The following is a 25,818-nucleotide window of genomic DNA, read 5'->3' on the forward strand; positions in this document are numbered from 1 at the left end:
CAGGTAGTGTAAAATTCTCCTGGGCAAACTGGTTTGATAGATTGAGAGCCCATCTGGATTATCCCTGTTAATGGTGCCCACCACTGTAGTGATGAGTTGAGCAGGCCTGCTTTTGATCCTGCCCGGCTCCCACAGGGCTAGCTTAGCCCCGGAAATAACAACGCACAAATTGTATTCGTTTAAACACTGCCTGGCCCATTAGCTCTAGCCTCTTACTGGCTAATTCTCACATCTTGGTTAACCCATTTCTATTAATGTGTGTAGCACCACAAGGTGGAGTTTTCCAGGAAAGATTCAGCATGTCTGTCTTGGGTTGGAGAATCATGGCGACTGACCAACCTGCTTTCTTTCTCCCAGCATTTTGTTCTGTTTACTCCACCTACCTAATTTTCTGTTCTATCAAAGGGCCAAGGCAGTCTCTTTATTAACCAATGAAATCAACACAAAACAGAAGGCTCCCCACATCACACCACTGGGGCAGGATATCACAGCAGATGCCTTTGACTAACCTTGAAGACAATTGTGGGGACACAGGTCACACCTCCTGCCTCCGTCCTTCCCATTGGGGCCACAGGTGCACATAAATGCACCCTGTTCATTTTCCTCCTTCTTAAAGATCACACAGGCTTTGCTCATTCCCTAGTGGATGGGGTGCCTTGGAGTGAGGAAACTGTCTACTCCTAGGAAAGGTGTCCCTGTCATCACCCAGACCCAGTGAGGACCAAATCCATGGGAAAGTCGAAACTTTGGGATGGAACCTTGACAGCCTGTGGCTACGGACCTGTGCCAATGGCTGGTAGGCAAATGGATGAGTGGTTCCGTTGTTCACATTCTTCCAAAACACAGGAAACTGATCTCTTCACGTCATTCCCACCAACAACGTGAATAATATTCTTGCATCTCAGTGATCCACCTTCAGTAACTATGTACTCACTGTTCTGTTGAGCTGTGAAACATGAGCAGATTCAGAGTCAGATGCTAACCTGCGCTTGGAGAAAGCAAGATGTCTGATTTCATGAGAAAACGTTTTATGAATTAAAAGTTCATGAAATACTACATGTCGTGAAATTTGGGGATAAATTTCTCTTAACTGTGAGATATCTTTCTACTTTTAACTTTTGTATGGAATTCTTTCATAAAATATATGATCTTAAGATAAATACAGGGGTCTCAAAACAAAACAAAACAAAACAAAACAGATTAATACATTGTCCTCCCAGCCCAAGGCCCTTCCTTGGTTTCCTCACTGCCTCCCACAGTCAATCTTCCACTTCCAATCCAGCTCCAAGAAGCAGCATCGTTCCTTACCCAAGACAGAACATTCGTTCTCCACACTTGGTCCTGCACCTTCCAAAATTGCTTTGGAGACTCCTACATGAGAAAATCAAGATGGTGACCTGACCAGAAAGATGCCTTTGTGTCTCAACACACCCCATCATAGAGCAGTAAGGACAGAAAAGAAAATTTCAAAAATGTTGCCAGTTGTAAAAAAGCCCATTGAATTAGGTTTATAGATCCTAGTTAACAGAAACAAGCCAAAGTCAACAAACCATTTTGTCTGTAGAAACACTTCTTCATAGGATCCACCACACTGATTCCTGCATGAGACAGAATCCATCTCACTAAGTACCTGATTTGAGATTAAATGTGTTTGATGTTGAATTTACAATCACATCTGCCACTTCTTTGGTGATGTCCCCGGTGGCCACTTGGAAGACGATCGGGCCAATATTCATTTCATGCACTCCTAACGTAGGGCTGGAGAGACTCCCATAAAAACCTGTCCAGAGAAAAGAAAAGATGGAATCAGGCACCAAGTCATCAGAAGCAAGAATAGCTGAGGTCGCAGGCTGCTCCATCACTGTACTGGCTGTCCTTTACTGTGGCCCTGGGTCTGGGCTGGGACAGAAGGATGACTTGAATTTAGGAGTTTGGAGCCATCCTGGGCAACATGGCAAAACCCTGCTTCAAAACAAAGCTCCAGAGAACCCAAACAAGATGAACTCAGAAACAGAAAGCCACAAGTGACAGAGAAGTGTTGGCTTGTATTGTCTCTCTCTCTTTTTCTTTTCATAATGAAAGGGTCAAGAAAGAAAAACGTTGTTTATTTGTTCATTTTTGAAAATTCTGCATGGATTATTGTTACAAAAGCAAGATACTGACTTTCTAAGGAAATCGATTTAACAAAGAGCATGTTTTTAGATTGTAAGGCCCCGTTGCTGAAGACACCACACACTCTGGCTTCTTCCTGAAGCCAATCCTGAACCAACCAGGAAACTATCTCCATGCTGTCTGGCTTGCACAAGTCTGGGGTGTGCTTTTCTGGCTTCTGGGAAACAGAAGACATTAATAGGATTACCCAGTGTTTGACCCCATATACTAAACAATGCTGATCTGTCAGACGAGATGTACCCCTTGATGGCAATAGTAGCAAGACTGTTTATGGGGTTAACTGACCACTCTCTTAATTAGATCCAAGATCTGCTCCACAGTGGGGATTCCATGCCTGCTATTGTAAGCTTGTATTGTCTCTTAAGGTGTCTCTTGGAAAACACATGTCACATGATCCACTGGAGGTGGTAGTCTCATCAGTAATTTAAAAATCCCACTCTACAGCTTATATGACCTGGTCCACCTTTCCCTTTTGCCCAAGTCAGGCCAGTTTCTTTTATACTCACATGCATGGAATATCCTTTAATTTTCATTTAATATGTTCCACAGTTTGACTTATCAGAGAAATGATCACCATCATCTTTTCGCTGTCATTGAACAGTTACTTGGTAACAAGAAATCACTGGTCAACTTAAACACTTTACTGTACCTTGGGTGTCACTTGGATTTCCATGACTCCTTTTGTCAAATTCATCTGAAAATGCCTGGAAACACAAACACAGTTTTAACCATTATACTCCCTATGCGATCAGTGAGTTTGCATTCTGGGGGGCTTCTGATTCTGTATGCACACATGTAGTGTATACTATACATGTGTATAGTAAAGCCTTTGTGCCTGACTTTGAGTGACATGTTTCAGCAAAGCCTTGTTGGGTTTGTGTTGGTTGGTAGAGGCTGAGAAATTGGGTTGAGACTGTTTTAACCTTGAAGAAATGCTGTCTCTCTGGAATCTCTGCACTTGGTGCTCCCTGAGAGCTTGTAGCTGCACTGACCTTCGTTTGAAGACAGTTGTGGAAACCTGAGGTTCTTACTTTTGATTATGGCATTCCATAATATGTGGGCTGTCTTCCCTGTCTCAAAAAACTAGCTCTTGTAAACCATGCTGGCCTCGAACTCAAAGAAATCCATCTGCCTATGCCTCCAGGTGTTGGGTTTAAAAGTGTGTGTCACCAATGCCTGACAGTGTTTTGAGACTATTTAAACCTTGAAGAAATGTCTGTCTGGAGACTCTGCACTTGGAGCTCCATGTTAGCTTGCAGCTGTACTGAACTTGGTCTGAAGATACTCCTGGAAACCTGGGGTTCTAACTTTTGATTGTGGCATTCCATTATATGTAGGTGTCTACTCTCAAGGGCAGCAAAAGCAAGATGAATTCCATAGCTGGAACATTTCCTAGCCCCTATTAACCTTATATATGTTTGCATAAAGTAACTAGAGTGAGCTAGTGTGAGCTGGGTGTCAGTCTCTTCTAAGAAGGCTGAACCCCTCTGTTCCTTCAGGAAATGGAGGCTTAGCATCCTGTTGAGTTTTTCTCTCTACTGTGGCACCAATGACCGGCATCAAAAACTACACATACACATGATTAGAAAATAATAATCCCTCAAACAGTAGTATTTAATTTACTTACATATTTTTAAAGTTAAAAAATAGATTTATTGATGGGAGGTGGTGGCACACAGCTTTAAACCCATCAATTGGGAGGCTGAGTCAGGTAGATCTCTATATTTGAGGCCAGCGTATTAGTCCCAGGACAGTCATGGCTATCCAGAGGAACACTTTCTCAAAAAACAAAATGAAAGACAAAATATACAAAGACTTTTTACAAATGTGTCCTGTAAAATACAGATGCAAGCAAAGTTGTAAATCCTATTACTAGAGTGATGTTTATAATAAAAACCTGACAGTTAAAATCCAATGGAGGGATAATTCTACACTTTCACATGCCCATGTGTTAAAACAGTAGCCATTAAAAATTATACTTTAAAAGAATATTTAATGGAATGTAGAGATGCTTACTTTATCCTTTCAAGTGGAAAGGATATTAAATTGCGTATTTACGTGATCTCATCTAGAATCATACAGCAGAGGAGACTGGGACAAGGCTGACTAAACAATCTCTGCATTTTGTGCTGCTCAGTGTGTCTGCAGGGAAACGCATTCCCTTCTTAACCAAACAGCCCAGAGAAGCTGCACCTAGAAGCCGTGTATAGACCTTCGGCTCCTGCTGTTCAGTCTCTGTCCTGGTATCCGCTCACAAGCAGCTCTTTCTGTAATTGTAATTCATGATGTGGGAAGTCCTTCTGTATACGTGTTGCTTTTATTTGCTAATGAATAAAGCTTTTTGGCCAATGACTTAGCAGAGTAAATTCAGGCAGGAAATCCAAACATATATATATAGAGAGAGCAGGCAGAGTCAAGGAGATGCCATGTAGCTGCCCAAGTAAGAGGTAGCAAACCACGATCTCCATGGTAAAATATAAATAATAGAAATGGGTTAATTTAAGATGTAAGAGTTAGTTAATAAGAAGCCTAAGCTGGGGGCTGGAGAGATGGCTCAGCGGTTAAGAGCATTGCATGCTCTTCCAAAGGACCTGAGTTCGATTCCCAGCAACCACATGGTGGCTCACAACCATCTGTAATGTCCTCTTCTAGCCTGAAGGCATATATGCAAACAGAATATTGTATCCATAATAAATAAATATTTAAAAAAAAAAGAAGCCTAAGCTGTTGGCCAAACAGTGTTGTAATTAATATAGTTTCTGTGTGATTATTCGAGTCTGGGAGGCTGGGACACAAAACAGCAGTCTCCTTCTACAAATTCAAGCTTATGTCTCATTAAATTTTGAGAGTTTGTCATGTTTGGAAGGAAAATAATAGTATTTATATGTGTTAAAGGTGTCAGGGGAGACTAATCCTTTTTATAGATCTGCAAAGTATTCTATGTATTAAAGAAAATGAGGTGCGTGGTTCATGCCTTTAATCGCAGCACTCCGGAGGCAAAGGTAGTAGGATCTATGAGTTTGAGGTCAGCCTGGTCTACAGAGTGACTTCCAGGATAGCCAGGGATATACAGAAAAACCCTGTCTCAAGACAGAAAAAGAGAGAGAGAGCAAGAAAGAGAGAGAGAGTGAGAGAGCGCCACATTTCACAAATAAAGATTGGGGGACTCAAGTCTACGAGACACAATACATCCCCATTCAGGCAGATGTTGAAGACATTCATATCACCCAAAAATCTCAGCACCTCCACCTCTTGTTCATGTTTGTACAGAAATCTAAACTTCCAAAGTAGTTATGACTTCTAGAAGGGAGAGCATGTGCTAAAGAAATGCCCACATCACCTTACACCATGATGTCACAGGGAATTTATTTAAAACTCTTAACAGCTGGTAAAGTGCATACATACAATCTCAGTATTCTGGAGGCTGATGCAGGAGGATTGCCATAAATGTGAACAGTCTGGACTACTTAACAAGACCCTTTCTTTTTAAAATAAAAAAAAAGCCTAAATATGGGGTAGTGGTGGCAAATGCCATTAATCCCAGCACTTGGGAGGCAGAGGCAGGCAGATCTCTGAGTTCAAGGCCTGCCTGGTCTACAAGACCTAGTTCCAAGAGTAGCTAGAACTGTTACACAAAGAAACCCTGTATTGAAAAAAAAAAACCAACCAAACAAACATAACTAAGAAAACGAACCTCATTTTCTCATTGTGCTTGCACAGTCCAAGCTGAAGGAGTCAGGAGCTTTGGCTGCCCGATTAGAATGTAGGTTCCCTGTGCTTGCTTTCATGAATTTATAGGAAGTGTCTACATCTTGATAACAATGACATAGGACCCAAAAATCCCAACAGCCCGATCCACGGGCATCTGTGTGCTGTCACCTTACAGTGACATTGTGGAAACTGTTCAAACACTAAGATCATGTGCTCTACTGGATTATAAAGACATGGAGAACAGAAATCAGGTCTTAGAATCAGGCCACATTGCCGTAGCTGATGTGACACACTGTGACCGAGGATGATTCTAGTATTTCTGGTCCAAGTGTCCTAAGTCACATGGGGACGTGTTCAAGCCACATCCTTCACTCACAATTAATTACATTTCCAGAAATGGTGGCTGGAATCACCTGCATTCCCATCCTGGAATTTTCAGATTGATAATGCCATAAATATGCCTTGATATTATGTATTAACATTTCTCTGTCCAAAGGAAGGCAACCCTATAGACTGATAAAAACAATGGGTATTACACTGTGTGAGCCTTACTTATCTGACACTATAATGGGTATTACAATGTGTGAGCCTTACTTGTCTGATTCTGATCCAGACATAAGGATGGAGAGATGGAGAGACATTCATGAGACAGCTGTAACCTCACACATTAACTCTATCATTGACCACATGAAGGAATGACTGCATTTCAAGGTGTGTTTTGTGGTTAAGTTATGTTCAAAATGAATTGGTGAACTGTTTAGAGACAGAATCTTGTGTCAGCATTATATGTGAAAAATAGACCAAACTCCTGGCCACAGAGCAATAGCAGTTGAAACTAAATAACAGAGAGAAAGAACTCCATTAGCTTGGTTTATGGACTTTTGTGGGTATTTGAAACTTTCCAGAAAAAGAATTGTTTTTTTTTCTATATCTAATTTTTTTTTGAAATTTGTCATAGTACATATAACCAGTCAGCACACTTCCTGCACTGAAAACACATGAAACAAACCTCCTATTAGACCAAGAAGATGCAGAAGAACACAGGTCTCGTATTGCAGTTGACAAAGAGATCAGAAGCAAGCCAAATCTGTACCTGAATGTTTTCCACGTCTTTCGGGTGCAGCAGAAACTGAACTTCCTGTAAAGTTTTCAGTTGGTTCTTGCTACTAAATTTGAGCACTTCTGAAATTATCAATTTAGCAAATTCGGGTTTAGGAAACCCCAGATTTCCTGTTCCTATTGCTGGAAATCCAATTGATTGCAGAGATAATGCCTCGGCGGTTCCTAGACAGTCTCTGATGATGTTTTTCATGATCTGAAAAGCACAAAGCACTTCCTTAAATGTCTTCTTTAGAATGAGGAACCCTAAAAAGTAAGCACTCAGCAGCTTGTCCTGGGAACACTGTCCACTCTATTGTGCTTTCAACAAAAGTTAGCAGCAGTGTGAGGGGGAAACTGCGGAGAAGAAATGAGAAAGAGAACGTGGACACCTTACAAGAGCACAGACTCACTCCACCACAAGCAAAGAGGGGAAGCCACAGCTGTCCCAGTCTATCACTGTCTCCCGGCTTCAAGCCCTCACCTTACCTTTCCTCAATAAATGCAGTATATCCCCCCAACCCTTCCCTGACCATCAGTAATTGCTGAGCACAATAACTAACTTACATGTCTAACTATGACCTATATGAACTATGATCTACAAGAAGTCATCTACAACTGAAAAGAAATGGCCATGGTATGGAACTTGCCAAACTCAAGATTCTGTCCCAGAAAAGAAGCAGACAGGGACTAGCTGTGGTGTGCTGTAGGGGAGTCCAGAGAGCTACCCCATGTCCTGGAGAATGTAAAGCTGGGTCCTACCTTCAGTGACCATGCACTGTTGTTGACTTTCCACTGTGGAACGACTACGTGAAATACGTGGTGGCAGTTCAGGTTACAGCCACTGGTTTGTAGGATTGTGCCTTCCTTGACAGAGACCCCTTGTCCTGCTTCATTCAGTTCCTTCTGGAGTTCTGGCCCGGCCTTTTCCAGTAAGGCCTTAGACAGTGGTCCTTTGTTGAGTGCAAGATCCGAGGGAATGGAGGTGACAATGACATCAGTCTTAAAGACAAAACCAAATATTCCTTTCAAATTCTTAGTAAAGGCATTCATCAACCATGACTACATTTGAGCCACTGGGCTTGGCAAAGGAAGATAGCAGTTTCTTGCACATTTTGTGACTAATGTTTAGAGAAACAAAACTCATAAAAGTCATGGTGGAAACAGTTCAAGTGTCCATTGGCTGAGAAAAACAAATGTATCTCCATCTAATAGAATATAATGCAGCCACTAAGAGGGATGAAGTACTGATATACGCTGCCGTGTGGGCAAACCCTGCAAGAATTCTCATCAGTGAAAGAAACTGGTCACAGAAGACACAAATATATTATTTCATTTATTTGAAACCTCAAGAACAGGTGAATCTATAGAGCCAGGTGTGGTGGCACACGCCTTTAATCCCAGCACTCAGGAGGCAGAGGCAGGTGGATCTCTGTGAGTTCAAAGCCAGCCTGGTCCACATTGCAAGTTTCAGGACAATTAGAGTCATGTACTAAGACCCGGTTTCAAAAAGAAAATTATACAAACAAACAACAACAGAGCAGATTAGAAGTTCTCTAGAGCTAGGAGGGTGGGGTGATGGGTGGATAAATGAGAAATAACTACAAGGTAGCACAAATTTTTTTCTGGTGGGATTGGAGTGTACTACAGTTAGATTGCAGGAATGGTCGATTGTGGTTACACACACACACACACACACAGACACACACACATAAATAAACTCATGTTCACACTGCAAGAATTATCCCTACATGAGCCCCAACTCAGAGAAGTTACATGTTTATTTTTAGTGAATATACAGAAAACCACTGATGTGCCCACTTGACTGTGAACTGTGAGTTATGTAACACTGTTTAAAGAAAAAAGCCATCAATATTCAACTGTTTAAATAATGTTTAGCTTTGCTCATCTTAGCCTGTGGGAACATGATGCACCAGCATGTCCAGGTGAAAAGGTCCAACTGTGGGGCTGGAGCAATGGCTCAGTGGGTAAGAGCACTGACTGCTCTTCCAGAGTACCCAGGTTCAATTCCCAGAACCCACATAGCAGCTCACAACCTTCTGTAACTCCAGTTCCAGGGGCTCTGACTCTCTCATATAGATCTACGTGCAGGAAAAACCACAATGCACACGAACTAAATATAAATACTTTTTTTAAAGTTTCAGTTGTATCACTGCTAGTCACAACACACCAAGAATTGTTCTTGGTGGATTCTAGAGATACTTTCTTGTGAAAACAATTCAAAGCAAGACAGGGGTACAGCATCTAGTTCATGTCATTGATTACCATAGCCAGCATATCCATCCACCTGTTTGCCATTTAAAGGTAATGGGGACAGGTGACACCCAGTGGTGATAATTTAGGACGTTCAAAAATTGGTTAAAATTTCATTGTAGAGGTTGGAAAGCTGGCTCAGCAGTGAAGAGCATTTGCTCTTCTTCTAGAGGACCCAGGTTCAGTTCCCAGCATCCGCTTATGTGGCTCACAAACACCTGGATTGGAGTTCATCTCCAAAGGATCTGACACTGCCTTCTGGCCTCTGGGCATCTGCACACATATGACATTCACTCACCTGGTCACAAACACATACACATAAATTAAAAAAAATATCAGAAATAAATCTTTTTTGTGGCTGGAGAGACAGCCGTGGATGCTGGAAACCGAACTTTTATATTTTTGGTTATGAGCCTAGCCTTTAACAGCTGAGCTATCTCTCCAGCCCCAGAAATAAGTCTTTTACAAATTTTCTCTGTATTATGATGCTTGTTTTCTTTGTGTTGTCTTAATAGTTTCTCTCTCTCTCTCTCTCTCTCTCTCTCTCTCTCTCAATAAAAAACAAGGTCTTATATAGTTCAGGCTTGCCTCAAATTCACGTTGTAACCAAAAATAGCCTTGAATTAGAATTTCTGGTCCTCCTCCCTCCATCTCCCTAGTGCTGTTTTTACAGACTTGTGGCTCCACACCGTGTTTGTGCAGTGCTAAGGGACTGAACCCAGGACTTCATGCCTGCCAGGCAAAGCTCTTTCAACTGAGCCTCAGCCAAGCGTTTGTCTTAAAAGCAGAACAGCAACAACAAAATGCTCAGAGCTGTCTGAATGACAGAAAGGGCAGATTCCCAACTCTCAGCCCCAACCCTCCTGAAGCAAACAGAAGGGTGAGGCACAGCTACAACCATGCAGAGCGACCTGCAGCTACTGGTCAGGAAGAAGGTACCAGACTGCCAGGCTTCAAATAGCTAAGGTTCCAATGAGTAGAGCCTGTGTTTAAAGGGTATCAAATACGTTTTAGGAAGAAGGGAGGAAAACAGGTCTCACTATGTAGCCCTGGATGGGCTGGAATTCTATGTAGAACAAGCTTGCCTCGAACTCACAGAGATCTGCCTGCCATGTCTTACAAGTGTTGTAATTAAAGGCAGAGAGGGTAAGAGCAGTGGCTGCTCATGCCTATATCCCCAGTGTGTGTGTGTGTGTGTGTGTGTGTGTGTGTGTGTGTGTGTGCGTGCGTTTAGGGCTGAGACAGGGGGATTGCTGTCTATCCAAAAAACATTAGTCTCCTGAAACAAATCAACAAAACAAGAATTGTCCTTACACGACTCCCAACATCTGGCCCTTCCTTCCACCCACCTGCCCACACCTTCCTCACAAAGGACCCACAGATGGGTTCAGGGAACTGATCTCCCTCGTCCACTCCAGCACCCAAGGTCACCCTTCCTCGTGTCATTGGTTAAATTCCTATCCTCTGCATTCCCCATGCTCTCCCACACCTGTAACTGACAGAAGCCAGCACTAGATGGAGCAGACTCGACAGATGGGAAATGATGAAGATGAGGAGAGCCCTGCAGTGTCCCCTACTATGGACCACAGTTAAGGGGATGTAGTGAGCCATCCCAGAGCCCCTCAGATCCTTACAAAAACACCAGTCTCTACTCCTGAGTGATTTGGGAAGAAGTCCAGTGTCCATGGGAAATGTTTGAAGACCGGAGTAGGAGGATTTTCCTCAGTCCTTTCCCTCCACCCTGTCTTCCTTGGGCCCTCAATAAAGCTGGCAGAGGCCAATGACATCACAGCACATTGTTGGTGACAGGGACACTCACCTTGGCATTCTGCACACCTTCTTCCACCAGCCGGATTTTCAGGCCTTCTGGGGACACCAGCACACAGTCCTGTGTCTGTTGTTTCTGTGGTGTTTCCCCAGGTGGCACTAATTCTAACGCGGATAAACTGGGCTGGGAAGCTGTTGGGGAGAGGGAGGCTTTATATGTAGTTTCTACAGCTTCAGCAAAGGCCCCTGCAACCTTTGCAGATATGTCCACCAGATAAATCTTTTTCAAGGTGCGCCTGTCTGGCTGGCGTTGGAAGTTGTCTTTGATGGCTGAAACAATGGTGGCCACACACTGGTCTAAGGGAAAGCCAAAGATTCCAGAGCTGATAGCTGGCATGGCTATGGATTGACACTTGACCTCCTCAGCTAAGGTGAGACTTCGTTCCACAGCTCTCTTTAATAGGCTAACGCACTCCTGGGCCTTATTTCCGTCCCACCGAGGCCCTACTGCGTGGATGACATGATGGCAAGGGAGCTTGCCTGGTTTTGAGATTACGGCGTTGCCAGTTTTGACCACACCACCATTTCTCACTATTTTGTCACATTCTGCTTGAAGTTCAGGGCCAGCTGCATTTGAAAGAGCGAGGGCCAGACCATCAATGTGTTTCAGATTCTCGTTTGCCGCATTCACGACCACATCGGCAGGGAATTGAGCCAGGTCTCCCTGCTGTACAATCAGCGTGACTCCTGGGGCTATGTTCTTCTGTAAGAGGCACTTCTGCTCTTTAAGGCTGCCTTTGTCCTTCTCTGCTGCCTCCTGGAGCTCAATGATGCATCCATACAGGCGTTTGATCTCGCTTTTGTAATAGGATGCTTTGTCCTGGAAGAAGTGCCTAGCACCAGGCTTATCAATCTGGAACCTTTTAATGCAGACTGAATCCCGGATTTGTTTGACCATGTTCATGCATTCTAGAACTTTACTCTTGAAGCCAGTTAGTAAAATGCCTTTTGGTTCATCTTCCAGCTTAAAACGTGCCTGCACATAAGCCTTTTTTATCTTTGGCCAGAACAGATTCTTATCTGCCCTTAAATACTCGATAATCAACAGTGGTTCTATTTCTACCAGTCTTTCAATTTTCATGATGTTTTCCAAGAACTCAAAAAGTTGGCCATGGATTTCATTTACTTCTTTCACACAGCCTGCAATGATGACCTCCGCTGGGGTTCCTGAAGTTAATTCATTCTTTATCATAATGCTTGCAGTGGAGAGGTGTCTTTTTTGCAGAAGGTGAATTTTCCTTTTCCACACATTGCCTCTAAAAACTTCCTTGTCTTCAACTTCAATGATTTTATAACTCAAGGTATCAAGTATGCTTTTCTCTGCTTCTGCCAGGGCTCTGAAAGAACAGGCCATCAAAAGAAGAGCTGTACTCTTCAGCTCATACGTGGCAAGATTTTTCTGTGCGTCAAAAAGAGTCTTGGAGAATTCCTGACTGTCTACTTGCTGCAGAAACATGAAGACTTCAGAAGGAATCGGGACATCTTTCTGAGGCATGGAATACACCTTTTCCTGGATGTCACACTTTACTTTATACACATCTGCACGGAATCCCTTAAAGCACAGGTGCTGAGTGGCAGCATCGTAATGAATCTCCATTTCTGGATTCTCTTTCCTCAGATCCTCCAGGAAACCACTCTGATGCAAAAGAAAATGTTTCCCCGGAGAAATGGCCACGTTCTCCTTCAGACTCTGCTCCTCCTTTCGGACTTTCTCCGTGGTGCTGTCTATTAACTCCTTGATTTTCTGGCCGATGTCTTGGACATCTTCTGATTTTCCGGCTAAGGTGAGACTCTCCTTATCAAACTCAATGAGAACCCTGTCTTCTCCTACCTCATGCTGTAGGATGTCCCACACTGGCGGATACACTTCAAACACCTTAACTTCGTACTTAGCCTTGATGTCAGACAGCACCTCGGAGGCGTCTCTCTGCCAGGTCTTGATGCTTGGTCTGTGACTGACTAAGGTGGCAGCAGGTCTGACGGTCACTGTGCCGTTGATGTCAGACCATGTTAGCTCACAGTGACAGAGTCTCATTTTGTCATTTATCTCCTCAATCAGATGGTTATTTCTTTGAAAGAACTTCCACAAAGGAAGGTCCAGTGACTCTTGGAAAGATGCTGGAAGCTTGACCAGTGGCTTCTCCTCGCCATACAAGGCTGTGCCCAGAGAAGGATAATAGGGGAAGACAGACAGTGGCATCCTGTTGAAACTGTGCTTCTTGGCCAGAATGGTGTCTAACACTTTAAAAACAAAATAAAACAAAATAACAGTAATCTCAATATTATTCATTTCCAACGAACACAAAACAAAACAAACTTTTCAGGAGGGCAAAAGTCTCTGCTGTATGTAGAACTCAAAGGTGGCATTCTCCCGTGTGCTCAGCTATAGACTGATGCTAACCACAACAAGACAGACTCCATTTAGGGCTATGATGACTTTATACCCAAATCGCTCTACACTGAAATCATGCTGAGTCTATTGTTTTTCTGATGTCACTGATGTTTGTGGCACAATAAAAAACAGACACTAATTTGGACACAAGCATGGGGTTGATGTTTGTACCATCAAAAGGAATGGTTTAAGGGCTGGAGAGATAGCACATCAGCTAAGAGCACTAGGCCACTCTTCTGAAAGACCCGGGTTCAATTCCCAGCACCCACAAAGCAGCTCACAACTGTCTGTAACTCTTGTTCCCTCACATAGATATACATGCAGACAAAACACCAACACATATAAAATAAAAAATAAAGAATTAAAAAATCATTTTAATCCTCTGGGTCGATCATTCTGCATTCTATCCCTTCCTGTATAGTCCCAGAATTTAACTTCCATAGCTAACTTCATTTCTCAGGAGAAGATAATTGTGACAGCACTCTGTGTAACTTTCCCAAGGGCTTTACATAAATTTCCTGTGTTTGCTCTTGACAGTGGCCTTCTCAGGTAGAGATTCTATTACACCCATAGATGGAGGTGAGAAAGCCGAGGCTGGGGAAAGTCAGGGTTCTATAAACCCAGGGAAGTATCTGAGCTAATTGCCAGTGGGAGCCAACACAGACCCTGTTAAATAAACAGAAAGGGGTGGAAAATGCCCCCCAAAATAGATTACATAATGCCTTATTAACCTTGAATTTTCTTAACGCTAATGAGAAAGGAACAACAGCGGCAAAAAGACATTGGATAATGGAAAAGTCTGCTAAACTAAATCAACCGGTTTATTTCAAGGATGTGCTGACCTCTCACTGGAAGCCAGGAGATGTGCTACGTTGGGGAAGGGGTTTTGCTCTTGTTTCCACAGGAGAAGAAAAATCGTGGATACCATCAAAATTAATAAAGGTTCGATTTGAAGAGGAGAAACCTCTTGGAAAGGAGAAATAACAGCATCCACAATGATGATATTCATACAGGTGGTAAGAAAAACATAGAATGGGGGCAGGGTTCTGTTCTTATCTCCACAGGAAAACACTCATCTTTAAAAAATTCAAGGGACCCTGGATGTTTGAATACTGACTGATGGAAAAATAACTATCCAATAGGGACTATCAGGAAAACTGAGCAGGTTCTATGAATATGGGGCTCTGGGATGTACTAAATCATATTTCTAACTTTATAGAGCTGGTTTGAATATGGGACTCTGGGATGTACTAAATCATATTTCTAACTTTATAGAGCTGGTTTTGGAGTTGACTCTCGGCTCAGTCCCTCTCTCATTCCAAGCCTGTTGTTAAGAGAAAAACCCAGAGTTTCTGTCCTCTGTCAAGAGCCATGATATGAGACAAAAAGAAATATGAATTTAGAAAACATCTTTGCTTTTTCTTCATATCTATCATACTCTTCATTGAATATATCTATCATACCTTTCATTAAATATATGTATGTCTGTATATGTCTATATAATTAATGTTTAAGTTTTCCACAGTGAACAATGAGTTTTTTCTGCACTGATTTTTGAAGTTTCCAGGAAGAAGATGGGGCCCCCATAACAACAACTCCCCTGGGTTGATATGACGTCATGATACTGATAGCGCTACTACAAGTCCTGTTTTGGGTATCCAGCTGAACATATGATTCCAACTTGGTCAGCTAAAATGGTGCACATCTTGTACAACATTCTGGCCAGACCTCAACAAAATGCTCAGAGACTGTTTACAATTTTAAAAGACATTGATCTTAAAATTTAACTATCATTTTTCTTTCACAGGATCCTTCAGAAAGAATATCACCCCCATGACAGCTGAAAGTAATTCTAGAGGAAGATGTCCCCTCTCCCAACAAAGATTGTCCTCGGATTTAGGGACAATATTTAGAGTTTGCTTATAATTAATATACAGTTGAGGGTTAGGAGAGGAATTTTATAAGCTCAGGGATCTTTTTGAAAAAAAAAGAGGGAAAATTGGATAGATAATAATGATGGTATTTGTGAGTTATTATTTATACATAATTACATTGGTATAAATTTTTGTATATAGATACAAAGTTAAATTATATTGAATATTGTATGCATACATGCTTCTATCTCTGTTTAAAACATTTTTATGTATTGATGTATATTGTATTGATATATGTATACCATATTGCAGTGTACATTTCTACCTCTGACTAAGATACTTATTTATTATTTATGTATTGCTATTCATTGTTTACATTTGGAGGTAATTGTTCTCATTTATTGCACAGTTGTTTATTCTCTTAGGCTTTAAGTTAGATAGGTATTAAGAATTGTAGATCAATAGTCATCTATGTCTGCATATTTATAGTTAGACTAATCAGGTTCTTTAGATACATAGAGATTATATTTTGTATAAATAGTCTTCAACCTCTTCGAAGAGCTGTAGAAAATGGCATTTAATTTAATCTTAGAGTTCTGTGGTAGTGAGACACAATTACTCCTGGCAACACCGACCTATTCCCAAGAGATTGTTGAGCACCAAAGACACTCCACTTGGAGCTTGTCTTCTTGACAAAACTGGCCTCATACCTCAATTACTGACAAAATACACAGTATCCGGAAATGGATAAACAGAACTGTCAAAGACAGGGTAAGATGGTTTTAAAAAAATCTCTTGCCTGTTAAAATCCAGAAATGGATAAGCAGAACTGTCAAATCTTGCCAAGACAGGGTAAGATGGTTTTGTAAAATCTCTTGCCTGTTAAAAATAATCTGTCAGTTATTCTAGGCCTTAGTCAAAGTTGGTTGCTTCAACGCTGAAAACATGAGTTTGGGTGATTGCCCAAGTAGCCAGTTGTCTCTGTGATTTGTTACATGTTTTGGAAGTTGTTTGATTGCACTTCCTAATTACTCAGGTAACATTATTTCTCTTCTCGGATATTCTACGGGGTTGAAGACTAGGTAAATGTAGCAACTTTCCTCTCATGACTTGTCCAAGTTATTTATTATGCAAGACTTGTGCTAGTTAGGATAGGATATTTGTTATGATTGTATATAATTTTGTAGTAGGTTTAGAATGCTCTTACTTAAACAAAAGGGGGAGGTGCTGCGGGAGGACCTTCAGCTCCTTCAGTCAACAGTCACTGAAGTACAAGCCCACTGTGCTGCAGGAGCACCTTCCGCTCCTTCAGCCAATAGCTCCTGAAATACCAGCCCATTGGGGCGTGGTCTATTTATCTTTAAAAAAGAGCAGCAAGCCTCGGTCAGCTCCCTTGGTTCCGGTGCTTAATTCCTGCTCCTGCTCCTGCTCCAGCGACTAGGGTCCTTTCCTGACGGTTGGTGCTTTGTGAGTTTTAACCCCAAAATAAATGCCCCCTTAAATACTAACTGGAGTGGGATTGTTTTGCGCATTAAGATCCCATGGTCTTGCTCCTATACCAAATCAAAATCATCCTCACAGTCATTGGAGAGTCCAGCCCCAGAGGTCACAATTTAGTAAGGCCTTCCCCATTATATCTCCTGGTCACCATGTGTACATGGACAGCCACCACAACCCACCCTGACTGAATGCTCACGTTCTCTCTCTTTCTCCAGGACTCTCCTCACCTTATTTTAGCTGTTGGCACGTGTAAGTAGTATCAGCATGGAAATTAGAATCAATCCCACAACAACTTGGATTTAAATGGCACCCATGGCAGAAGCATGCTAAAACATGATACCCTGGTGAAGGACTCAGTCCTAGGGCAGGTATCAGGCCTGAGGGAAGGAATGTGACTTTCAGAGGCCCAGCTTCCCACAGGGCTCCAGAGAGGCTGGACAGCCTGAGTGACCTCCAGCTCAGACTCAGCACCCCCTTAGGCCAAGCACTGCTGAGGGACTGTTTCCTTTCCTCCTACAGCATCCTCTGAGGTAACTCCAACACTACCACTACAGATGAGAAAACAGAAGGTTTGAGGGCTCACAAAGGTCAGCATGCCAGTGACCTCCAGTCAGGATTGTAACTCAAGTCTGTCTGACTCAAGAACCACTGATGATGTCATCAACAGGACTTCCATCTCCTCCTCAGGTTATGAGAAATCTCTATTACCCCATCTCAGCACAGGCACAGCACAGGGGGAACAGGAACGCTTTCTAGAACTCTACACGCTTCTGAGTCCATCTCTCCCTAAACTTGTTGATTAGAGAATCAATGCAGGGATTGCACAGATCTATGGCTGTGAGTACGGCCTGTCAACGTTCCTAGAATGGCGACCTTCAGTCACAGGCCGGACTCGTCAGAGACTCTCCCTGTCTCTCATGAGCTTGTTCTGCTTCTCCAGAGCCTGCCTTGCTGCCCTTGTTCTGCACCAAATCCAGATGAATGAGAGATTGGTGCCATTTCTGACAGATTAAGGAATGGCTGAAATGGCCAACCATCCAGGTCTTGCCCAAGTGGCAGGCCAAGACACATTACCTTTGGTGTCTGAAAACTCAACCAGTGCCGAGCTCTCTTCTGGGAAACACTCAACCTGGGTGACTCTTCCACCCCCATTGAAAGGGTTTTCAAAGTAGAGCTGTAGCTGGTAGTCTTCTACCCAAGGAGGCAGGTTTTCCACCCTAACTACATTTGTTGTTTCCAGAAGTCTCGGGGCAAGCTGCAGCTGTCGGTTCGAATGGTGACTGATACAATCAACAATAAATTTTTTGGTATCTACAAAACAGAAAGAAAATGAAAAAATTTCAGTGGCATCTCTATATGGTATGGGGGGCTTGGCCACAACCCAGAATGGGACTAGTCAGCTACTGTATTTTCTCCTACTGAGCTGTCCTTTGGCCATGGCCAACCCTCCTGAATGCACTCCTCACAATGCCACCCCTCACCCTATTTTCTCATGTCCATTTATTCCCACTATGGCAGCAGGTAGGAGCCCACATCTACAGCCAGGCTCCTGACTCCAAACACACATCCCAATAGCACTTTCAGTGCCATGCACAAGTAGTCATGAATCAGGTGATGGTGGTGCATGCCTTTAACCCCTAGCACTTGGGAGGCAGAGACAAGCAGATCTCTGTGAGTTTGAGGCCAGCGTGGTCTACAGAGCTAGGTTCAGGACAGCCAGGGCTACACAAAGAAACCCTGTCTCAAAAAACCAAAACCCAAATGAAAACAAACAAACAAACAAACAAAGCCAACAACAAAAAGTCAACTAGCTATGTTTTCAAGGTTCTCTTTTGTCCTTGTATACACAGTTGCCCATGTCTGCAGTGCCCTTGTCTGAAATGCTCTTCTCCAAATGGGATCGGTGGTTTTATTGTGTGGCTAAGGATAAAACTGAACCATGCTACCATAATACGGGTATGTCTACAGTCCTCCCTCCTCTGTTTTTTCAGTTGGTCCTATTTACTTTCAGGACTCAGCATAACTATCTCTTTTAAATCAACAGGGGGATGATGGGCCTGTCACATGCCAATCATTTTGCTGGGATCTGAGAAATGAATACAAGTCCTTGTTTGTGTATCACTGGGCAGGTTTGGATCTTAAGCACAGTTGAATTGCCTTTTGGACTCCAATAAGGAACAGATGAAATGGAGACTCAGACTCGGTATATGGTCTATATATGGTCTCTAATTTGAACACTAAAGCAGGGGTTGCCAAATGGATAAGAGGAGGGAACAGTGCCAGTATGAACAAGCGTGGTGTCCTGTGGAGATGGTCAGGTGACACTGCTGGAGGACACTCCAGGTTACTACACCTGGGAGACAGCCTCTCTTTCATCTCCATTATTCATTGACACACATGCCTCCCTCCTCCTCCCAGACTGAGTTCTTCTAGAGAGGGAGCTATGATTTTAGTCATTGTGCCTCAGCCCCTAAACCAGTACCTGGCCCACAACAGTGGCCATAGTTTAGAAGGAAACTGTCCCTGAGGCCCATGTGTTAAAGTCTTAGTCCTCACCCAGGTGCTATGGGAAGTAGTGGATCCTTTAACAAGTGAGGCCTGTGGGAAATGTCCCAGTCATTGATGGAGGAGATAGGGATAAGACGAGCCTGGACTCTTCCCCCCTTTCTCTCTCTTTATCTCTGTCGGTCTGTCTCTCTGTGTGTCTCTATCTGTCTGTCTGTCTCTGTCTCTGTCTCTCTCTCTCCTCCATGCTGTCATCATGCATACCATTTCAACATAAGCCCCAGGGAAGCAGGGCTAACCGACCATGAACTGAAGCCACCCAAACTGTGAACTGGCATAAATCTCTCTTTTTGGAGGCTGATGACCTCTTGTCTTTATTACAGTAATATAAGCTAACAAGAATGCACTCAAGATTGCACTAAGGGTAAGTCTGTTGGCATCATTGCCTTACAGAAGTGTGGCATGGTGACAGGCCAGTCTTAACTCCTCCTGGGGAAGTAGAGGAAGAGTTCAAACTCTTCCAGTTAGAATCGCCTGGGACTTTCTATCTATCCCCACACCCCACCCCATCCCACCCCACCCACTCAAACAATCATGTAATTAAGGGCAGTCTATGAAACAGACCCAAATTGGATTTCAAAATGAATTTGTTCTTCTTTCCAAAATCTGAAGGGAAAGGCCCCTGTATTGGCTTAGAGGCCTTGTTTACACAATACAACAAAATGTCACATACTCAGAGATGTCGCAAACCCTGTGGTGTATTGGGCAGAAGCCTGGGAATGCAGGGCCTCCCTGAGGCTCACCTATAGGCTTCTGAAAGGTAACCACGGCAACGCCAAAATCTCGGATCACTTCCACCTTAAAGTCATCACTGGGGAGGCCGCTTATATTCTCCACCAGGATGGTCAGCACTATGTCAGTCACTTTCTCAGGCAGGTTTTCAAATGCCACCATGGAGGGAACAGTTTCACTTTCTTTGGGGACATCTTCTGTTCTGTTGCTGGGAGAATGTGCTGTATCCATATCATCTGAGGAAACTGGAAATTACAATGAAAGGTGTAAGGTATCAAATCATGGTTTAATTAAGTATGTTATCCCGAGACAACCCTTGCCCTTATCCATATCTTGGCTAACGCTGCTAAAAGGACATCACAGTTGAACTTCTGAATTAGTGAATTAAAAACTAAAATGTAGCCGGTGTGGTGGTGCATGCCTTTAATCCCAGCATCCAGAGGCTGGGGCAGGCGGATCTCTGTAAGCTCCAGGCCAGCCTGGCCTACAGAGTGCGTTCAAAAACAAAACCAAAAATGTAGTAGTTGGGGGTTTTGTTGTTGTTCTTAGTAGATTAAAAACCAAAAGTAGCCCTTGTTGTTTTATTTTGCTGTTGTTGTTATCACTATTTCAATTTTATTATATTTTCTATTCTGTCTTTCTGAGGAAGGTGTTGTAGGGTGTTGCGGGCTGTGTTCCTGCTGCCCCAGCTCCTGGCTGCCTGGCTAGCTTATGCCCCAAAATAACAACACACAAACTGTATTCATTTAAACACTGCCTGGCCCATTAGCTCTAGCTTCTTACTGGCTAATTCTTACATCTTAATTATCTATTTCTATTAATGTGTGTTGCACCTCAAGGTGCGCTTACCGGGAAAGATTCAGCATGTCTGACCTGTGGCTGGCTGCATCACGTCTGGCTCTGAGAGGAGCTGCCCTGCATCTGAGCTCACTTCCTTTTCCTCTCAGCATTCTGTTCTGTCTACTCCACCCACCTAAGGGATGGCCTATCAAATGGGCCAAAGGCAGTTTGTTTATTGACCAATGACCTTCCTCCATCATTTCCCCTTTTTCTGTTTAAACAAAAAGGCTTTCACTTTAACATAGTAAAATCACACATAACAAAACAATTATCAAGCAATATTTACAGTTACAATATCTATATCTACTTTATCCTTTATCATAACTAAGAAAAACTATAACTATCTATCTATTCTTCAACTCCATCAAAGACTCCAGAAGGATATAATATTACCTAAGTAAATGAGAAGTAAGCAACTTACAAAACTCTAGAAATCACAGAGACATCTCACTGCCTGGACAGTCACCCAAAGTTCCTCTGTACTGTTGGGGCATCCATCTTCGGCCTACAGGCCCATAGTTTCCAGAGACATTTCCATGAAGCAGGAAATTTCAAAGTCAGATCAGTCACTATCTTCTGTGTCCTGCAGAATGTCTCACAGACTTTTTCATGAATCAGGAACCCTGAAAGATCATCTCACCTTTAGGCAAGTTCAGCAGTCCTCTTTCTGTGGGTTCTTCGTGTCCATTATGCAACAGTCCAGGCAAGAGCAGTTTCTTGCCCAAATGGCTATCAGACTCCATAAGGTGTCTCTTCAATGCCCATCTTCTTCTTGAAGTAGATTGGTGCTGCCAGGAGCAGACGTGTCTCATTGTCATGAAAAGCCCTAAATTATTAAAACATTAAATAGCATACTCCGTAGTCTTTGAAAGATATGAAGAATGTCTACCTAAAATATATCTATGTACATCTAGAAAAATCTAACTAACATGACTACAAGCTTGATTATTATTAATGATTATCCATTAACAACCTATATTTCCTAATTATACATTACATTTTAAAAATGAACCATACAATCACAATACCTTAAATCAAGAGCAGAGATACATATACATATAACAAAATTGACCTTAAATCCATACCAATGCAAATTATTCATACCTATATCATTTCCCCCTTTAAATGTAAAAGAACATTTATAAACAATATTTGGGAACATGGGTGCAGTTTTTTCTCTCCAAACTGCTTCCTGCTGAATGGGGGCGCTGTTATTCAGATCTTTCATGGTATAACCTGTGTGCCAGGGTCATCTCAGTCAGCAGTTGAGTGAAGTAATTTTCTGAAGGTGTTCACAGTAACCTTTCAGGAGGGCATGGTCTATCATACCATATTGGGATAGAAGCAATCCAAAGAGTCTCATCCTCTGTGAAAACAAAAGAAACTCCTCTCCAAAGCATCATGTCCTTAGATCCAAATTTCAAAGTCAAGGTATTTTGAAAATATCTATCTTGTATTAGTTCAGCAGCATTTATAAACAAATATCTTTTAGCAGCTCTTGCTCCTTCCTCAGCATTCAAACAATTCAAACAGAGCATAATAGCATAGAGTATCAAGATTCTCTGTGTATTTTCCATCTTTGTGTGGCTTTATTTTAACCTCTATTTTGTTTATTTTTACTTTTTTTTTTTTTTTTTTTTTTTTTTTTGCTTTTTGAGACAGGCTCTCTGTATATCTTTGACCTGGAATAACTCTGTAGACCAGGCTGTCCTTGAACTCTCAGAGATCCGCCTGTCTCTGCCTCCCAGGCATTGGGATTAAAGGCGTGTGCTACCACCCCTTGGAGTCACAGAGGTCAATCTCCCTCTATCTTCCAAGTATTGGGATTAAAGGTGTGCACCACCACACCCAACTACTCTCTTTCTTCCTTTTTTTTTTGTTTTTTACTTTAAGAACTTTAACTTTTAGCCTGCATATATTTTTAACACACTGTAAATCATTTAAAGGTTTTCTTTGTCTTTGAATCTCTCTTTACTGTATATCTCTCTTTTTCTGACCACACGAGCCTTTAATTTACCAAGCAATATAGGTAGGATTAAAGCCGTGGCTTTGAAGGCTGGATCCAGCCCATTCCTTAGCTTTCCACCCTCATGGCGGAGGTACCGATTGTAGCCACGTTTATTACCACAACTCTGTGGCATTTCAAGGTCCCTGCTAACAAGTAAGCTGCAGCATTATGTCCACAGACAACACTCAAGTCCTCTCTCTGTAGTCGGCCCTCCTGCCTCAAACAGTCAGAGTTTGCTCTGGCAGGACAGCCCAGAAAGCTGACATTTTTAAATGGCACAGTTTTTCCTGCTATGGCTGAAAACCGAAAAGCATATGTTCAGCTTTTCATCAACACCATTTAAGTGTTTTGTGGCAGGACCTCTTAAAAGAGCTGCAGGTCAGGAGGCCTCTCTTAGATGAGACTAATTGCTTGCCTCTGGCAAGCAGAGCAGACCCGAGAAATTGCTGCTACCAAGAAAACATGCTTTACTCTATTCTTTCCCAAGCTTTCTCAGGCTTTCTGTGGACTCAGTTGCTCCACATTGGGCGCCATTCTGTTGTGGGAGCTGGGGGCTGTGTTCCTGCTGCCCCAGCTCCTGGCTGCCTGGCTAGCTTATGCCCAAAAATAACAACACACAAACTGTATTCATTTAAACACTGCCTGGTCCATTAGCTCTAGCTTCTTACTGGCTAATTCTTACATCTTGATTATCTATTTCTATTAATGTGTGTTGCACCTCAAGGTGTGCTTACCGGGAAAGATTCAGCATGTCTGACCTGTGGCTGGCTGCATCACGTCTGGCTCTGAGAGGAGCTGCCCTGCATCTGAGCTCACTTCCTCTTCCTCTCAGCATTCTGTTGTCTACTCCACCCACCTAAGGGATGGCCTATCAAATGGGCCAAAGGCAGTTTGTTTATTGACCAATGACCTTCCTCCATCAGGAAGGGGCATCCTCCCTCATATGTGTCTCTCAAGGACTTGACTATGATTATAGAACCAAGCTTCTACAGTCAGGGTAGAGTCTTCATCTCTGTGCTGTGGCACAAGGCAGACAGCTGAGGCTCATCAGGTGTCCACTGCATTAGAGAACTACTGTGGCCTCCCTGGAGGAGCAAAGGTATAGGAAGCTGTGTACATACTCGTGCTAACAAAGTAAGAGTTTAAGGATTACACACTGTAGCAGCATCAGTGAGGAATGACTGGCTGGGTTAGACAGCTTGCTGTGTCAGTGTGAGGGCTGGAGCTTGAATCTCCAGCCCCCTTGTAAAGAGCTGGGCATGGCTACATGTGCCCAGTGTGGAGAACAGAAATGGACCAATCCCCAGAGCTCCCTGGACAGCAAGCCTACCCAAAGGGGCAAACGTAGGTTCAGTGAGTGATAGGGGAGAGTCTTCTGTTTTATGTTAATTTCATTGGTTAAATAAAGAGACTGCCTTGGCCCTTTAATAGGACATAAAATTAGGTAGGCAGAGTAAACAGAACAGAATGCTGGGAGAAAGAAGCTGAGTCAAGGAGTTGCCATGATTCTCTCACTCCAGGCAGACACAGGTTAAGATCATTCCTGGTAAACCAGCTCATGGGCTACACAGATTATTAGAAATGGATTAGGTCAATATGTAAGAGCTAGCCAATAAGAGGCTGGAACTAATGGGACAGGCAGTGTTTAAAAGAATACAGTTTCAGTGTAATTATTTCGGGTAAAGCTAGCTGGGTGGTGGGACGCAGCCCAGCCCACTGCGCCAATCACAACAGAGTGGCGCCCGACGTGATGGACTAAATCCACTTAAAAACCTGAGAAGGCTTAAAAATAAGGGAGAGAGAGTTTAACACAGATTTTTGCTGTTTGTTGGTGGCTTGCTGTAGAGAGATTTCCTGATTCGGCAACAGCAGCAGAAAAAACACTGTGTCATTTTAAAGCGCGGCTTCCTGGGGCTGTGCTGCCAAAGCATTTCAATGGATTTTATGGGACTGGATGTTTGTGTTCCCGCTTGGGATCGGAAGGAGAGTGCTCTAAGACCTTGCTGATGGCTTGGCGCTCCCCACCTGCACCTGGGCAGACTGCAGAATCAGGCTTAGGCAGGTGGAAGAGCATGGCGGATTTCTGCCGCCATACAGAGGCATGTTTTCAGACTGCACAGTGCTCTGCCTGTCAGATTTGGCTATAACTTGGATGAAAAGAATTTCTGTGCTGCACGCCCAGTCTCAGAATTAAAGTGCTGAGTGCCACTCCTACCTGGCGGCCCCAGAGCTAGCACAAAATGGTATGTCTTCCATTTTGAAATTTTCCTGACTCAGCAGCAGGAAAAAACTGGCTGTTTTAAAATGCCAGCTTTCTGGGCTGTGCCGCCATTGCGATCTCTGTCTGGCTCCTGCGGGAGACAGAGCTTTTGAATGGAGCATTTGGAGTAAGTGCTATGATTTGTTTGATGGCAACTAGACTGCAGTGTGCCTAAAAGGAAGTCATTGTGTGCTGTGGCTCAGAGGCACAAGCAGCTCCACCACGCTACTGGTGAAATGTGCAAGGATCAGAGGCACAAGTGGCTCCGCCATGTTGGACCGGGTGGGGCAAGCAGGCAGTACCTGTTTTTGACCTAGGAATTGTCACAGCTTAGATTCTTAAGCGCTTAGTGATTTAAAGGCACAAAACAAAGTGCTCCTGGATAGTAAAAAAAAAAAAATTACAGATTCACAATAAAACATATTCAGACACTGTTGGATGAATGTACGTAGGCTTGGGAGAGAAAAGAAAAAGAATATAAAGAATAAAGTTAATGTCTTTAAAAAAGGGTAAAGTCTTTAAAGAGACAGAGTACAAATAGTTATAGATTAAAAGAAATAAAGAA

At 42.9% G+C, this 25,818-nt stretch overlaps 1 protein-coding gene across 1 annotated transcript in view; it reads right to left on the reverse strand.

The window, feature by feature from the left end:
• Parp14 (poly(ADP-ribose) polymerase family member 14) overlaps positions 1–25,818 on the reverse strand; it is a 41,917-nt gene that overhangs the window by 6,087 nt on the left and 10,012 nt on the right. The window contains exons 4-12 of the mRNA XM_041672893.1: positions 20,157–20,390; positions 17,923–18,159; positions 11,075–13,323; positions 7,744–7,983; positions 6,977–7,198; positions 2,822–2,876; positions 1,631–1,780; positions 1,309–1,371; positions 782–946 (exon numbers count right to left, since the gene is read on the reverse strand). Coding sequence (XP_041528827.1) covers positions 782–946; positions 1,309–1,371; positions 1,631–1,780; positions 2,822–2,876; positions 6,977–7,198; positions 7,744–7,983; positions 11,075–13,323; positions 17,923–18,159; positions 20,157–20,390 — 3,615 coding nt within the window. The remainder of the gene's footprint in view (positions 1–781; positions 947–1,308; positions 1,372–1,630; positions 1,781–2,821; positions 2,877–6,976; positions 7,199–7,743; positions 7,984–11,074; positions 13,324–17,922; positions 18,160–20,156; positions 20,391–25,818) is intronic.

Source organism: Microtus oregoni, unplaced genomic scaffold (genome assembly GCF_018167655.1).
Source record: "Microtus oregoni isolate MIOR12 unplaced genomic scaffold, Mior012 000023F_ref0000262, whole genome shotgun sequence".
In the NCBI taxonomy this organism is placed as follows: domain Eukaryota; kingdom Metazoa; phylum Chordata; class Mammalia; order Rodentia; family Cricetidae; genus Microtus; species Microtus oregoni.